The sequence below is a fragment of the Alligator mississippiensis genome, chromosome 6 (genome assembly GCF_030867095.1).
Source record: "Alligator mississippiensis isolate rAllMis1 chromosome 6, rAllMis1, whole genome shotgun sequence".
Classification (NCBI taxonomy): domain Eukaryota; kingdom Metazoa; phylum Chordata; order Crocodylia; family Alligatoridae; genus Alligator; species Alligator mississippiensis.
The window spans coordinates 96,287,283-96,303,324 of record NC_081829.1 but is presented as its reverse complement, the minus strand read 5'-3'; the positions used below and the strand labels follow the sequence as shown (position 1 = coordinate 96,303,324).

General features: G+C 45.5%; 1 protein-coding gene across 3 annotated transcripts in view; it reads right to left on the bottom strand.

The window, feature by feature from the left end:
- Positions 1–16,042, bottom strand: part of SORCS1 (sortilin related VPS10 domain containing receptor 1) — a 425,694-nt gene that overhangs the window by 74,099 nt on the left and 335,553 nt on the right. For all 3 annotated transcript variants that reach the window (XM_059730193.1, XM_059730192.1, XM_059730191.1), the window contains exons 11-15: positions 6,243–6,345; positions 5,898–5,974; positions 3,765–3,856; positions 2,298–2,405; positions 758–875 (exon numbers count right to left, since the gene is read on the bottom strand). In XM_059730193.1, coding sequence (XP_059586176.1) covers positions 758–875; positions 2,298–2,405; positions 3,765–3,856; positions 5,898–5,974; positions 6,243–6,345 — 498 coding nt within the window. The remainder of the gene's footprint in view (positions 1–757; positions 876–2,297; positions 2,406–3,764; positions 3,857–5,897; positions 5,975–6,242; positions 6,346–16,042) is intronic.

Here is a 16,042-nt window from a genome sequence, read left to right as displayed (position 1 = left end):
AAGGGACCTTAGCAGATCGTCGAGTCCGACCCCCTGTCATGGGCAGGAAAGAGGGCTGGGGTCAGATGACCCTAGCCAGGTGCATGTCTAGCCTCCTCTTAAAAAGCCCCAAGGTAGGGGAGAGCGCCACCTCCCTTGGAAGCCCATTCCAGATTCTGGCAACCTTTACCACGAAGAGGTTCTTCCTGATGTCCAACCTAAATCTGCTCTCTGTCAGTTTGTGGCCATTGTTCCTAGTTACTCCAAGAGGTGCCCTGGTACATAGAGCACCTCCTATTCCTTGCTGCCCCCCACTTATGAATTTGTAGGCGGCCACAAAATCCCCTCTCAGCCTTCTCTACAGATGGCAGTGGGGTTTTGATCATTTATGCAACCAGCGGGTTCGGGTTGCATTTTATTCGAACCCTCCAGAATAAAAAAGCAACATGTAGAAATTGCCGTGAGGTGGGAAATACACTCCGGGTGACTGTCCAAGCCAAGCTAGAAGATGCCCAGGTTTCTGAAACACCGGCCTCTTTCAGTCCTCACTTGTATCAATTAGACATGAAACGAGACGGCATGTACATGCACATTCTCAGGGATGGTGACACACAGGTGGAAGTCAGCCCAGGACTGAAATGAAATACAACAGCAGAGCTAGAATCTCATCAGACTCGCTCTGAGCCATCTGGTTCATGGGGGAAAGAGCTTTGTCTTTGCCCATGTTAACCTGTAATGTTATTGGCTTGTACTCGAATCCAGTTGCAGTGCTGCTTACCTGGCTATGGAGCTGCCAAGGCCGGTAGTCCTCTTCAGCACACCTCCTGTCAAATATGGACTTGTAGTCCACTTTCACCAGCTGCCATTCTGAACGGTGGCTGAAATGTCCAAACACTCTACAGAGGACAGGAAGGAAGAGTGTATACCCTCAAAGGCATGGCTCAGTCTAGATTTTCCCCAGATCACATTTTCAAAAGGGCTAAGTAACATGGGAGTTCAAATCTTAGTGAAACTCAATGCAACGAGCTCTAAAGTCATTTCTGAAAATGGCCCTTTGCCCCCCAGCTCATTTAGGTGCTTTTGGAAATTTGATTCCTAAAATAATTTATATTTGATTTCACAGATTTCATAGACATTAGGGCTGGAAGGGACCTCAGAAGATCATCGAGTCCAGCCCCCAAATACTTTGGAAATACTTGTCTCTATGGCTAGCACTAATAAGGTCCCTTTTGGGGGGGAAAAGGGAAATAAAGGAAAGATAATATTTCAAAACACCTACCAGAGATGGGTCAAAATTGGGGCTTAGAATCTGAACCACTCTATATGCATCAGGGTATGGGTTTGGAAAGGGCATCTTAAGTGATGAACACGTCTGCAGGCTTTTGGTTCTGGAGTTGGCCCCAAACAAGATTGTTTTTTTCCCAGTTCTGGTTCGGCTTTGGGTGAAAGCTCAAGCACAGGAGAAACCTTATGGAACCAGCTGCTTATTTGCAAAAGTCTTGCCTTTTGGAAATAGCAGCTTTCTTGAATAATGCACAAGACTGTAGTATCATTGAATTGAAGCTCAGGCTCTATTCTTAGTTCTACCTGAGCCCCCACTACATTCAAATCTGGATGCAGGTCTGTATTTGAAAGGCACCTTCTTTCTTGTGTCACTATTATCTGCAGCGAGCTCCCGAAGCAGGAGTTCGGCCGATTATAATGCGATTCCTTTGCACCAGCCGAGACTGAATTTTCCTCATGTTTTTGCAAATCTGATCCCAGGTAAAATGTCACTATTTATGTCAGGGTGAATACCGATTTATGCACCATGCGAAACGCAGTGTGCTATGCTGAAACTAATCACAATTCTTCATGCAGCAGCCTCAGGCAACACTTTGTCATTCATTCTTACAAAGGAATGTCTCCATTCTTGCAGATTCCCAGTTAAAAAAAAAAAAACTCAAGAGTTACAGCTTTAGAAAGAGCTATTTTTTTTTCACTGTTCACCTGCAAAGGGCACCACTTCTTAAAGATAGACTCACTTTGAAGAGAAAAGTATTTGCATTGACAAGCCACAGGGACATGATTTTGAGGCTAACTTGGCCCCTTGCTAAGACGCTGTAAGTCACATTATGTGTAAGCTTTAATGGCTTTTGGAATCACTGCACGACTGTAGTTGCAATCCTTTGCTTCTCCCATGCACAAGATTTTCCAACCCGCCCACAGAATCCGGCCACAGGGATCTTAACATGAGGATCTGGCTCCATTCAAAAGGTATGGTGCAGTTCCCATTGGATTTGGCTTGCACTCTACTTGTGCTCTACGTCCTCACTTACGTCATGATCAGAGTCTCCTCTCCAGGCTCCCCTAACACGCCGTCGACAAACAGCGGGATGGACGTGAAGCTGTACTTGCTCCAGGATCTCCCCTCGTCAAAGCTCAACCTAGTGTCAAAAGCACAAATGTCATCAGTCCTCTGCAGGGAACAGAGCTGCCATATTTAGCAAGACAAAATGTAGGAATTGCTATGAAAGCTGTGGTTAAAAAAACAGCCAATGGTTTTGGATGGTCAACCCGCATTGCTTTAAAGGCATCTGATTTTTGAAATCAGGTCCTTTTAATGGGTCACAGACAGAAAACCAAGGGTGCTGGCAGATGTGGGGGGAAAAATGGACTTTACCGGACACAGCAGCCTGTTAGTTTGACTCGGCCCTGCAGTGTCTGTATAGATTGGGTGCTACAGCGGGGCTTTTTGGCACTTTTAGTTAAAGCTGACTTAATGAACTATTAAATAAAAGCACCAGAAAAGCCCCACTAAAGCACCCAATCTATATAGATGCTGGGAAAGCCAGGTGCAAATAACACAATGCCTCTTCTGGGCACACGCTGGGCTGGGTGCAGGAGTGCACTGAGTTTAAAGTGCCTTTTTTCCTTTTTTTTCCCACATCTGCAAGAAGCCCAAAATATTCTGGCACATAGCTGTTGGCACTCACTCTCATACCCCAGTTTTCTCCTGGTGGGCCTCATGGAGAATTTCCAGCCCATTTCTACTATTTCCTTTTTTGAGTGGTAGGGCAAACAGACAGATATCTCTATGCTCTTGACTCCTACCATCCAGGTTAATGAAAGAACTGCTTGTTTGGAGGCAGCATAAATGAAAGAACAACTCATTTTTGTGCCTCATAAATCAAAGCTTTGATCATGCCACCCTGGCATGATCCTGCTAAGTGGTGGCCAATGCTTAAGTGGTCAAAACTAAGAGTGATGCTTTAAGAGCATGATGTTTTCTCTGGCCAGGTTTTTTAAAATGTAATTAATGATTTTTATCACTTCCATTTTGGGGTGGCTGACCTGAGACACTTTAAAAGGGTCAGAGTTTGCAGAGTGCAGGAAGCTCCATAAAATCAAGGCACACGCACACACAAGCACGCACACTCTTCTGGAGTCTACTAAGACAAAGATCATATTCCAACCTCCAATTTAAATTCAGATGCCGACTCTAGGGGCTTAATTCTTCATGTGGGGAAATACAAAGTAGTTACATTGATTTTAATGGAGCCTTGCTGATTTACCATAACTGAGAACTGGGTCCAAAACATCTATACTGATTCACCGCTTGGACTTTTTATTTGCAAAACTGCTAGCACTGCTCTCGCTTATCAGCATGAATGCATATAAATTGCTTAATGGACAAATTCTGGCAATTAGCTAAAAAATGTAGTCATGATCTAACCACCCGGCGGCATATAATCTGTAATGAAGGGCTCCATGACTAACGTGATCAGTGCAGTCACAATAATTACCACAGATGTCTGATAGGCAGAGATGTGTGTTTCATAGCGACCAAGACTCCACCTTGATCCAAGTACAAAACACTGTGCTCCTCTTCAAAGATCTGAAAGAGAAAAAAATACCTAGGTGCATTATCCTTCACATTAAGGAAAGACCACAGCTTTTTAAATCCAGGTTACAGCAGATGGGGATATGTTGATTAACCTACAGAACCATGGGGGAAATATCTTATTACTGACACAGTTACAATTGCTTAAAGCCAATGTCTTACCACGCCGTTGGCAAAGACACTTTTGCCTTGGCAGGTGTCAAGGACAATGGGTTTCCAATAAGACCCTCTTAAAGGATCACCCATTTTCCACCTCTGCATCCAGGATCTTTGCTGTATTAACAGAAACCTTCACTTTGCTGAATCTCGCAGAGGCCGCATGGAACGGTTGAGGAAGAAGGACAAGAGTTGGACAAACACTGTAAAAAATTAATGTCCCTGAATATTTGTTCAAGTATTTCAAAAGACTCTCTTTGCCCACGTTACATTGGTTACGGCTTTCTGTAAACATTTACAATCTACTTTCCCAAAGTAGTCAAGCAAGGGAGCATCAAGTTGTGTTTTCTAAGCAGCTCTCATGCACATTTTAAGGGCTGATCTACAGGTATACCAGGTAAAGTTAGTAACAAAGTTCCCACTCACTTCAATGGCACTACAGGATCTGGTTCTGGGGAGATGACCTTTTGTGAGAATTAGGCTCATCCAAAAAGAGTGAAACCGTGACACGTTGGGTGTGTTTACATGAGCCACTACTGCACAGTGTTATTAAGCTACTGTGCAGTTAGTGTGCTGGACAAAACCTATGCGTATACACTACACTGTAGTGTGCACTGCACAGTAGTATTAGGCTACAGCACAGTTAGCACCCAAAAAGACCCGTGTGCCAGTGCTACTGTGCAGTAGCGCAAGATACTGCACATTAAGTTCAGTACTTGGATAACCAAGTACTAAATCAATGTGCAATAACTTCAGTGCATTAATGAACATGTAGGCGCACCTGGTGTAATGCATGTGGCCAATCATAACAGAGGTGAATTAGAAAGACTCGTGCTGATGTCAGTAGGCTTGAAACAGAATCTAGAGCATGAAGCCTCATATTTTTTTGAGGGCACAAACCAAGCACTAGGTGACAAAGGCTTGGAAGAAGTTTCCCCTTTGTTTAAGCTAGGATACTATCCTAACTTAGTAGCTAAGACCAGATTCTTCAGAAGAACATGGGCATAAACAAAGGCCTGGAGCACTGTGGCAATGCTTGTGTCCTTAACCTGCTTACATGAAATAAAGAGTAATGTGAGCAAACTAGCAAAGACAGTCTAAATGTGACATCAGTATGAGGATGGGGTAACCTTCAAGGGCAAGAGATGAAAGTGGCTGAGATCTGGGACTATTCTGTAGCGAACAGCCCTAGCACAGACCCATCAGGCGGTGGCTAAGATGGACCTCATAAGAATTTACATTCTCCAATTCTAATCACTGAATGTATTCACTTGTCCTTCTTTACAATTAAAAAAACTGCCTATGCCAATTTAGTATATGTGCAACCCATCCAAATCCATCCAAAGCAACTGTTGTCAAGATGTCTGTTGGTAGTGACCTGGTCACAAGTCCAAATCATTAGATTTGGATGCAAAATCTATCCATAATACATATATGATCCCTATTATAGGAGATAAGCTTCTCACAATCTGTAATCTTAGCTCCTGTGGGGCTCCTTTTCTCTTCAATAAAAGGATAGGTGCAGATTGACTTGCTCATGGTCACAAGGATGCCTGTGTCAAGCAGGGTCTTGCAATGGCTCTCCTAAGTCATATGCTAGTGCCTTGATCAGTAGATCTCACCCCCAAAACATCCCCAAACTCTGGTACATTAAAACCTGGGCTCAAACTAAATGTTGGCACTGGAAATCAAGTGGCTACTCCTTTTGGGAGTCAGTTTTCAACAAGAATTGGAAACAAATCAGTGCAGACCCAGCCCTCCTCCCCCAGCTAGCCTTAGTAGCAATTTCTCTGCCATCAACCAGAAAAAGCAAAGATCACCTTCTCAACACATCTTCCTTATATTCACTATTAAAGTCTGGGATTTCCATGTTATTTACCTGTCTCCAGGTGTTCCCAGCATCGGACGAAACAAACATGCTGATGTCGTTGTCTGACAATTCAGCGCCTATGTTACCTGCAAGGAGAACACTGTTCAGTGATTCAGCATTTTCAGACGTGGGAAAATTAGCTAACTCAATGGGGTAAATGTGGTTTTTGGGGGGGAGGTTGTGTTTTTTTTTTTAATCTCTGTTCAGTCTTGGGCAGCTGTCAGGTCACGGGGGAATATAATTAAAGGTTCAAGTCCAAATCCTTCTATTTCTATGTGCAATGGAAATGCAATAGGTAGAATATGATGTTCATGCATTAGTGCAATACTGGCATGGAAACAGAACTTTTCCTACCTGAAGCCACGATAATGCTAGGGGCAGTATCTCGGCTGGCGATGTTCCCAGAGGTGTAGGGATTCTCCGAAACTTTCAGATGAAGATGTAGAGAACAATAGGGCTGTAGAGAATGGCAAAAAAAAAAAGAGTGATAGACTTGCCATAAAGGGAGTCCCCTCCTCTGTGGATCCTTTTTACATCAAAGCAATGGGTGTGAGCAAAATTTAGCATAAAGGCAGATTAAGAATCTCTGCAGAGATAGCGAGAGCATGACTCGCCGTGGATAATATATCTTGCTACCCCTGAATTGGACAGTTGCTGAGTGAATTTTCTTAATTTACAGTGAAGGTATAGGAATAGGCACCCAGCTCACTAACATTTCTAACATGTGTCCGTATTTGAATGCTGTGGGCAAGCCAAAGAAGAAGTAGACATGTTTCCTTCCTGGCCGTAGGCCAGCTGTACAGCAGGGCCGAGGAGCCCAGAGATCATCCCAATGAGTGATGGCCCCGATGATCTTATGAGGTCCCTTCCAGCCTTAAATTTCTGTGAATCTGTGAGTCAGGCTAATTTCCAGGCAAGCAAACAGGACTGCTGAATGCATGTGCCATGGTGGACGTGTGACAACCAACTGGTATGGGCCAACATTGCTATACCATTCCCTGTAGCAAGGCAGAAGCAGAGTTGGTGTCCATCCCTGGGATAGCTCTTAGCCAGTAGGATCAATACACGGTCCCCATAATGGACTGTGTCTTCATGGAAAAAATAATCAGGGCCATAGGCTCTGTTGCTGTAAAGCAGCATAGCTCCATGGTACAAAAACAGTTGAGGGATCTGGGCTGCAGCCTGATTTTCCATGCTCAGCATCTCCAAAAAATGAAGTCAGTGAATGCAAGCATCTCAATATGGCACTAATGCTCCATAATGCCAAACAGATCTGGACAATACTATTCTCAAGCAGTGGAAATCCTCACTGCTTCCTTTTGCCCCCAGACTGGGATCACTTGGTCTTATGTGTTGTGTGCTTAAGTGGTTTTAAGGGGCTTATGCGCCCCTCAAGCACTTAGCACGATGTGCCCAGATTTGGCTCTGCCTTTAAAAGCCCTGGAGGTGCTGGACCCAGGAAGCAGACAGCTAGAATAATGATGAAATAACAGAACACAAAACAGTATTAAAACAGTAAAAGTCAGCGTGTGATTTAAAAATAAGGCCCTTAAAACAACATGCTTTAGATAAGGGAGTCTGTCATTTTAAACAAGCTACCTTTGTACTGAGCCATAAATGAGCATATATGCCCACTAAAGCCATGGCTATTGCTATTGATTTGACATGCGAGGCGTCCAGTCTTACACAGACGGTTCACAGTATGAAGCCCTGAGTTAGGCAGGTAGTAAGTAGGTAGATATGCCATGTCTGTTAGGCTTTCATTCATCTATAAATGCAATCAGCAATAGCCTCTGAAAGCCCCCTTGAAGTTTTGCTTTCCCCTGGCTTTCTCTTAAGGCTTTCCAATAGGCTCTAAAAGGCCCATAATAACATAAGGAGAGCAGGGGAAAAAAGCCTGAACCATACTGAACACCTGGGACATGCATCAGCTAGTCTGCAAACGCAGATGTGCCAAAGTTCAATGCCGTTTTGCAGGGGATATCCATGAGGCAGGACTGGCAGCGAGAGACTAAGGAAAGGGCAAATCCCAGCCTCTCTCCTGACTCTTGCTCCCTCTCTCTTGATTCTGTTTAATTCTACAGATCTCTTCCCTGCTGCAGCAACAAGGTAATCAGCAAGGGCAAAAGCACAAGATAAAAGTACTGAATCTCTGCATTGTGCATTCGAAGGCTGGTGTTATCTAGTGCTGTTATTTTTTGGACAAGGTGAAGAACTCATATCTTGCCCAAGGAAAACGCAAGCCTAACAGGCCAATCCTGAAATGGGATTCGCACTCAGGACTCGTCCTTCCTACCCTGACCAATTGGAGTCACCAGGACTCTTATCTAAAACCCATCCAAGACAACTCACTTTCATAAAGGCAAAAAGCAGAAGCATTTAGCAAACCCCTGACAATGTGAGCCTGCTGAGTAAGGAGAGCCAGATGAAGAGAATAATGGCAAGATGGAAACTGTATAGGTGGTTTCAAAGAGGAGTGACGGGGGAGCCTACTGACTCAAACGCGGGGAGTTTCCCTGTGTAGAGGCCACGTCGAAGAAGGGATGAGGGCGTGAGGTGGGAGAAAGCCATCCGGAGGCAGACTCTGCATCTCCTCTGTTTGCAAAGCACCTGGCATACCCCCAAACCTACAAAGATGAGAGCACGTGAACCGAGTACTAGAGTTGGGGGCTGGAGTAACCCGCCATTTCTAAGCACTCCTCTGCGTATTTGTGCAAGAGTAACACAACGGACCTCACAGAAAGAAAATTTCTGGTAGGAACTTCTGTAAAAAACTGGAGAAAAAACACAGAGCACAAGTGAGAACGAAGGGTACACCCCATTAGCAGCAGCCAGGACCCTGATTCCCAAAGAAACACATAGAATTTAGACATGGAAGAGACCTCCCTCCAGGTAACATGCTCTTCAAATATTAAGACTTACCAGATAAAAGCAAGAATGACTGGACATACTGCAAGGAGTTTGAGGGTTGTGGGGGAGAGGGGGACAAAAATGATTAGAGAGCTAGAAATATGACATCCAAGAAAAGGCTGGATGAACTGGGATGACTTGGTCTGGAGGAGAGAAGACTGGGGCAGGGGAGCAATTTGATAGCCATCTTCAACTCCAGAAAGGGCTGTTATTGCAAGGATGGGTATCAATTGTCTGTGTCCACAGGCAGCAGAAAAGAAGTAACTGCATCAAATTGCAACACGGGCGACTGAGGTTGGATAAAGCAAGAACTTTTTACCAATGAGGGCAGTTAAGTGCTGGGACCAATTGCCTGCAAAGGTTGTGGGAGCTCCATCAATGAAAGCTTTCAAGTACATTTGATTGAAATGGAGTAGATAGAAATATTCCTGCCTGGAGCAGGGGGGTTTATTAGATGATCACCCCATAGTCCCTTCCAACCATACGATTGTGAGAAATATCCACAATGCTTCACTACAGCACGTTACTTCCAAATGCCGACATCCTCATGCAAGCATTGCAGCATCTCCTGCTTCATTCAGGATGGCTGGACCCCAACAGTCTCTGCACCCTGGCTGTGGACAGTACTTGCACTTAATTATTGAAAACACGACTCTCCCCCAGACGACTCCCACCAATGTCCGCAAGCAGAACCCCTGCAAAAGGGTGGCAGAGAGGATTTTTGCTGCTTTACAATAGCATTGTCCAAATCTATTTGGCATTATGAGGCATTAGTGCCATATTGAGATGCTGAAGACACACAAAAAATTAGAATTCTTGGTTCCAAATATTGAGATGCTTGCATTCCCTGACTTCATATGTGGAGATGCTAAGCATTAAACATCAGGCTGCTACCCAGATCCCTCAACTGTGTTTGTACCGTGGGGCTCTGGGGATGTCGGCATGGAGAGGAGGGAGGTGAACTCTCACCGGTGCGACACGAAGGAAACAGATAGGTTGAAGCAGATGGGGATGTCACTGGACAGGTGCGATGTGCTACACACCAAACCTGCAGCTGGCTGCGGGAGGGTCAGACTCCATAACAATGCAAAGGAAGATGCCAGGGAAGAAGCCACATCTGGCTGATGTGCACACAGAAGGCATTAAGAGCAAAGGAAATCTGCCCTTTAAAGTTGTTATACCTTCTGAAGGACTAAATAAAAGAGACACATTTTTAAAACCAACATAATCAAACTTACCCTCTGGCGTTTTTAAAACAGTGGCTCACAGAAATAACTCACCCAATTCCCCACGCCAGAGGAGATTAACTCTCCTTTTAGACTTAAATCCTTTCAGATTCTGCTGCTTGAGATCTGCTTTTGTCTTGTATTTATACCATTTAATGGGAGCACATTGTATAGGTTTAGATAGCAACAGAGTACATTAGACAAGCATTAAGATCTAGTGGGAAGGATTAGGCTTAGAGTTTTGCATGCTACCTATCAAAGGCATGGTAATTTATTGTTGTAATGCAGCAAGGCCTAGCAGCCCCAGCCAGGATTTTGGCAGCACTCAAAGCCTGGCCTTTTCTCTCCATTCACACTGCTAAAACTTGCCTCTAGGTTCTCGTCATCTTGCACCCAACAGCATTCTCCTTGCTAGTGGTGATGAGTGTGACATTGCCCTTCTTACCCTGAAAAACAGGCTATTTTCCTGGACTGTCCCTTCAGCCAGGTCACCCTTTTCCGCTCCTCCTGGGGGGCAGAAGCTTTCCACAGGCACCTGCAAAAGCCTAATGATTTGGAAACATCTGAAGCCCCAGGTGTGGGTGAAGGATGCTTGCCGGTTGTAGGGCCACTTGTGGTTCTTGAACGACTCACAGATTTGGAATTGATTTGGCTGATCTGGCTTGGGACATGAAAAATTTTCCATAAAAAAAATAAAATAAAACCTGCAAAGCCAATGTCCCCTTCACATCCCTCCTTAGATGTCCCTTTAGTTGTGATGCCTACAAATCACATGAGAACAAGCCTGACACTGCTGTTTTGAGACCGCTGCCCACTACACTGACCAGGGGTGTCTCATTTATGCTCGCTCTTTCTTGTAGCTACATGTCTTTTGTTTTATGCAGGGTAGGATAGATCAAGGACCCACTTTTCGGTCTGCATTTCCCACTGCCTCACTCAACAGGACTCTATTCCCACTCAACACAACTCTATTCCCACTCAACACGACCCTATTCCCCGCTGGCGGCTCGAGGTATAGTAAAAACCTTGTCGTGACCTAGGATGTTTACAGCTTAAAGACACAAGAGAAACAGGGAATGGGAGAAAAGAAATGTTCTTATTCCCACTGCACATACAAGGGAAAAGGGAAAATAAATGAGTTGCCCAAAGTCATAGTAACTAAATACAGGTCTCCTGTGCTCTTGCCCAGCCTTTTAACCACAAGACCATCCTTGAAGTCAGTTCTAATTAATTAACCTTCCAGTAAGGGTATCATTATCTTGCAAAACTAGGCTTAAAAGATCAGCTTCCCAGGCCGCTGTATGAATGGCATTGTACTGCTGTTCAGCCATTAGGCGACACAAGGCCTGTATTTAAAATGCATCGCCTACATGTTACTCCTGCAGGTATATTATGAATGCAAAGGGTATTTAACTTTGAGAACCAGCAGGCACAAATGAGAACAATAAACCCTCGGTCTGAAGTGCCGTTTCACTTATGTTTCCTACCCACTCTGTTCTGTTTTTCCTTGAGTGAATCAGAACAACCTCCGAAGGAAGGCTCCGAGATGTTGTTCTAGTTGCCTTGAAAAATCCTCGGTGTTTAATTGTTAGTGGAGAGAAGTCTATATTTGTTGCCAGTCAATAAGATGAAGGAGTAATCTGACTGAAGTGCATGTAGGGTCAGAGGTGCCACTTGTTTCAGTTATAACTTTCCATCCTCTGGATTCCCAAAATGTAGCTGCATTCGCTTTCAGAGTGGTCACAGGCATGCGCGATGGCTGCTAATTTTATTATCAATAATAAAAAAGGAGTTTTGATTTCATAGAAAGAGCTACATGGCTACCGTGCTACAAGCTACTGCAAGATATTAGAGACCTATAGCCAGCAACGTTAAAGTATTAGCATCGATTACAGTGTAATGATGGGAATTTAGTTATATTTGCAATGGGCCATTAGGTATTCACTTAGTTATGCTGAGAGGAGGAATCCTAGAGAGTGTGTATCAGATTCCAGGAGCTGACTCTGTTTAGTACAGTTAGGACCACTAAAGGGTCTGGGATATTATGCCATCCTTCTGCGGAAGCATCAGCAGGTGGTCTGTGCTCTTCCTGGATGGAGTGGTTGAGCAGCCAGAGGCCAGTATGTATGACAGAAAGCCAGTGTATTTACCAAAAATTGTGGTTTCAGCGTGCCCAAAAATACTTGCAAATTCAGAGAACCGTTTTGGTCAAAAAAGCAGAAAATACTGGTTTAGAAGTAAAATGTTGCATTTCAATATTGTCAAAATGCATCAGTTCAACTTTCAGCTGCCCAAATGCTAGAGACATATATATATATAATATGTGTATGTATATGTATTATAGGTATACACATACACAAAAACATATACACACACACACACACACAGATTTATATACATCTAGACAGAATAGAATATATAGTTGAAAGAGGTTTATATCTTTTAATTACATATAGGTAAAATATTAAACTTAACTAAATGACTGAATATATATATATATATATATATATATATGATATAAACCTCTTTCAACTATATAGTCTCTATACACAGACATGCACGCACACACACACACACACACACATGCACATATTTGTTCTGGTTGACCAACTTTTAATATATGTAGATTCAATTTTGGTCAATCAGAAACAAAAATAACCATTATTTGCACAGCTCTAATCCATCCCAGTCCCTATTTCTATGCTCTTTCTGAACAGATGGTCCCTATGGTTCCCTGACTTTTTACCAGGCTGTTGCTACATTTTCAGTGCCTTTGCTTGGAAAAAAAATATTTGTTCTCTGATCTCTGTGTTCTGCTTTCTGTGATTCTGTCATTTTGCGAGTGCTCACATGGCAGAATCTGCCTTTATCTCCCTCACTGCCATTAGCTCCACAACTCAAAGCACATTTTTAACATCTTGAATCTCTCTTGTAGGATTCAAAGCATCTCTCTCTCTCTCCCGTGCATTTGCTAAGCAGGACCCCCTTCCACGTGCTAAAAGGTGCTGATTTTTATGCAAGCGACATCAAGCAAGCTGGTGGCTAGCTCTTTAAGGAAGAGAAGAGAGATTATAAAGATTAGGGGGGGGGTGTGGGGGGGGAGAGATCTCTCCTAGTAAAACAGTTTATTTCAGGTTTCTTCTGGTTCCTCCTCTGGCAATGTGTAGGGTCCCCTCTGATCAGGAGCCCACAAGTTTCTGTGGGCCCTTGTTCTCTTTCTCTTCCATTCAAAATGTGAAGGCTCTTTAAGGCTCAACACCATGCATCAGGCATCCTGCAAACTGCTCCCCTCTTGAGCATCAGAGAATAGAAAACAGGGGGCAACAAAAAAGTCCCATATGCCCTCCCTTTTGGGGAGTGGTTGGCCAAGTTCCTTCCCATTCCCCAACCCTAGAGACCCTAAATCACAAATATTCACTGCGTCGAGGGCCTGAGCCAAACTGCATTGAAATCAATGGACAGACTCGCATGGACTTCAGTGGCTCTTAGAGCAGGCCTAGCTGCTCCAAATCCCAGCCCCATGGCATAGCAGGGTTGGAGTGAGGCTGTTGCTTTTCAACGATAATGTAAGTTGAGGCAACCCAGGGTGAAAGCTTTACTTCAGGCACCATTTGCTTCATGGACGGGAAATAACCCCCTATCATTTCATACCAGTCCTTTCCCTTCCCAGCCCTGCCCCATTTTTCCCTTGCACTAATGGAACCAGTCTGTTATCTCAATTGTACTTTGGGAGGCCAGTCAAGATGAGAGCCTCACTGTGCTAAGTGCTATGCATACACCTAAGGAAAGGGTGCCCCTTACCCCAAAGGGCTTACAGAGGCTAGTGCACATACAGAGAGTGAAATGGTGATTTTAACATAGAGACAAGCCATTATGGTGCATCCTACCCCCCCCAAGCATGTGAATGCTCTCATGGTACAACTCACACCAATAACCCTACCTGCTGAGGTGTTGAAATGGCCACCTCCCTGCTTATACCGCATTATAAAAGCCAAGCCACACAACAAGAGTGAGTCTATTATAGCTGTTTTGAAAGAGGTGCCCAATTCCAGTCGATTTGCTTCGAGTCCTATGTAAATTTGGCGTTATTTTTACATCTAATTATTTAGATATATATTACGTACTACATATTGCAGTGGTTTTTGACTGTAATGCTAATGCCTTGACCAACACACAAACTTGCGCCGTCTAAAACACACAGTGCAAATCCCCCTCCTTCTCCTTTTTACTACGGGAGTCTCTGTAGTCATGGCTACATTGCAAGAATGGAGAGACGCCTTCCTGAAGGCTCCCCCAGTGCCCTGCTTACATCTGCAAATAGCTCGCTCTCCCCACCTAGTGTGCAGACTCTTGCAATACACCATTCCCAGATCCAGCTACCCTTGCTGTCTTAGGGCCTTGTTGCACCTTAGGCTGTGAGCCGCTGAGATCGGTGTTAGTGCCAGCTTGGAGCTTGGAGCAGTCGCACCCTTAGTCAGGGAACGTTTCTAGACTCTGTCCCACCTGCATAGCTGGCAGGGGCAAATTAATGCATAGGCAAACTAGGCACATGCCAAGGGCCCTGAGCTGTGGGAGGCCCGGTCCTTCCCTCCGTGGCGGCGGTGCAAATGGCCCCATCCACCTCCCTTCCCTTCCAGGTGGGGCTGATGCTGCTGCCACCCCAGGAACCTGCATGCCTTCCCCAGCCTCCAGCTTGCTCCGGGCACTGGGTAGGGAGAGGGCAAGTGGGGAGGAGTGCTGCAGCTGGGCGGGAGCACAGAGCCTGTGCCCATGGGGGCAGCGGGAGCGTGAAGCTTGGCTGGTGAAGCAGTATGTGGGTGCAAGGGAGGATGGGAGGCATGGGGACACCACACACCCTCCCCCACATGGCGCACAGCCCCCCGCTGCCAGCAGCAGCAGCCCTCGGGGCACTTCTAGCCCATGCAGGCATAGTCATGGCTCTAGCCGAAATCCCAAAGCCGCTGCCTTCCCTGCCCTCGGCCTCAAACCTCTTTGTGGCCCCAGCGATGGTATGCATTGCATATTAAACCATACATGACACTGCTCATTGCAGCATGGGAGCAGGTCATGGGAAGCAGGGGGCAGGGACAGCAGCTGGCTCCAGCCCATGCGGCTTTCCCTCGGTAACGTGGAGCTGCATGTGGACTGTGCGGAGCCTAGTGCGAGGGTGAAAAGTGCAGCCCCGCTGCCCACCTCTATCATCATACAGCACTGGCTGGAGACACGAGACACTGTGTGCTGGTGTTTGCATGGGCTCTGAGGGCAGCCACCACTGATGGCAAAGGCTGTGCACCATGGGGGGCAGTGTGGGAGGGGTCTCCACATACCCCCACCCTCCCTCACACCCCACACACTCTCACTCTGCCCCTACAATCCTCCTCCTACATATACACCCCAACATAACTATTGCCCCCCACCCCCCCACTTCTCCCACCCTCACTCCACTTTCTTTGAAATGTATTGGGCTTGTCTTGGGCTTGTTTTTAAAGGCAGCATTGCTTTTTTTCTCGTGAGACTTGGCAACACTTCTCCGAGCCCCACTCCCTGCAGGCGGCAGTGCTGGAGTGAGGAGGGGGGTGGGTCTCGACCAGCCTGGAGCCCACGAGTTTGTTTGCCTAGGGCCCACTACAGGGTTAATCTGACCCTGACAGCTGGGACTCACCACTAGGGGCCTGGTGAGCAGGGGCAGGACTAGGAGCTGTAGCTGGAAGGTGTCATAAAGGTGGGGATGTGAGAGATCCTGGGATACTGAAGGGCTTCCCATCTGTAGGAGATGGCCGCACCTTTGATGGAACAGGAGCGGGAGATAATCCTCCCGTGGCATGGCGTAACTTTGAACGGCTTAAGCAGTTCTTAAAACACTCTAAGGTGTTAATGTGTGGATAGTCCAGGGGTTAAGAGCTCCAGGAGCCACCCAAAATTACCAAGTAATAAGGCGCTAAGATATCAGAGACATAGGGCCTTGTTACACATTAAGTTTAGGCAGCTCTTGGAGCTCTTAACCCCTGGACTGTCCAC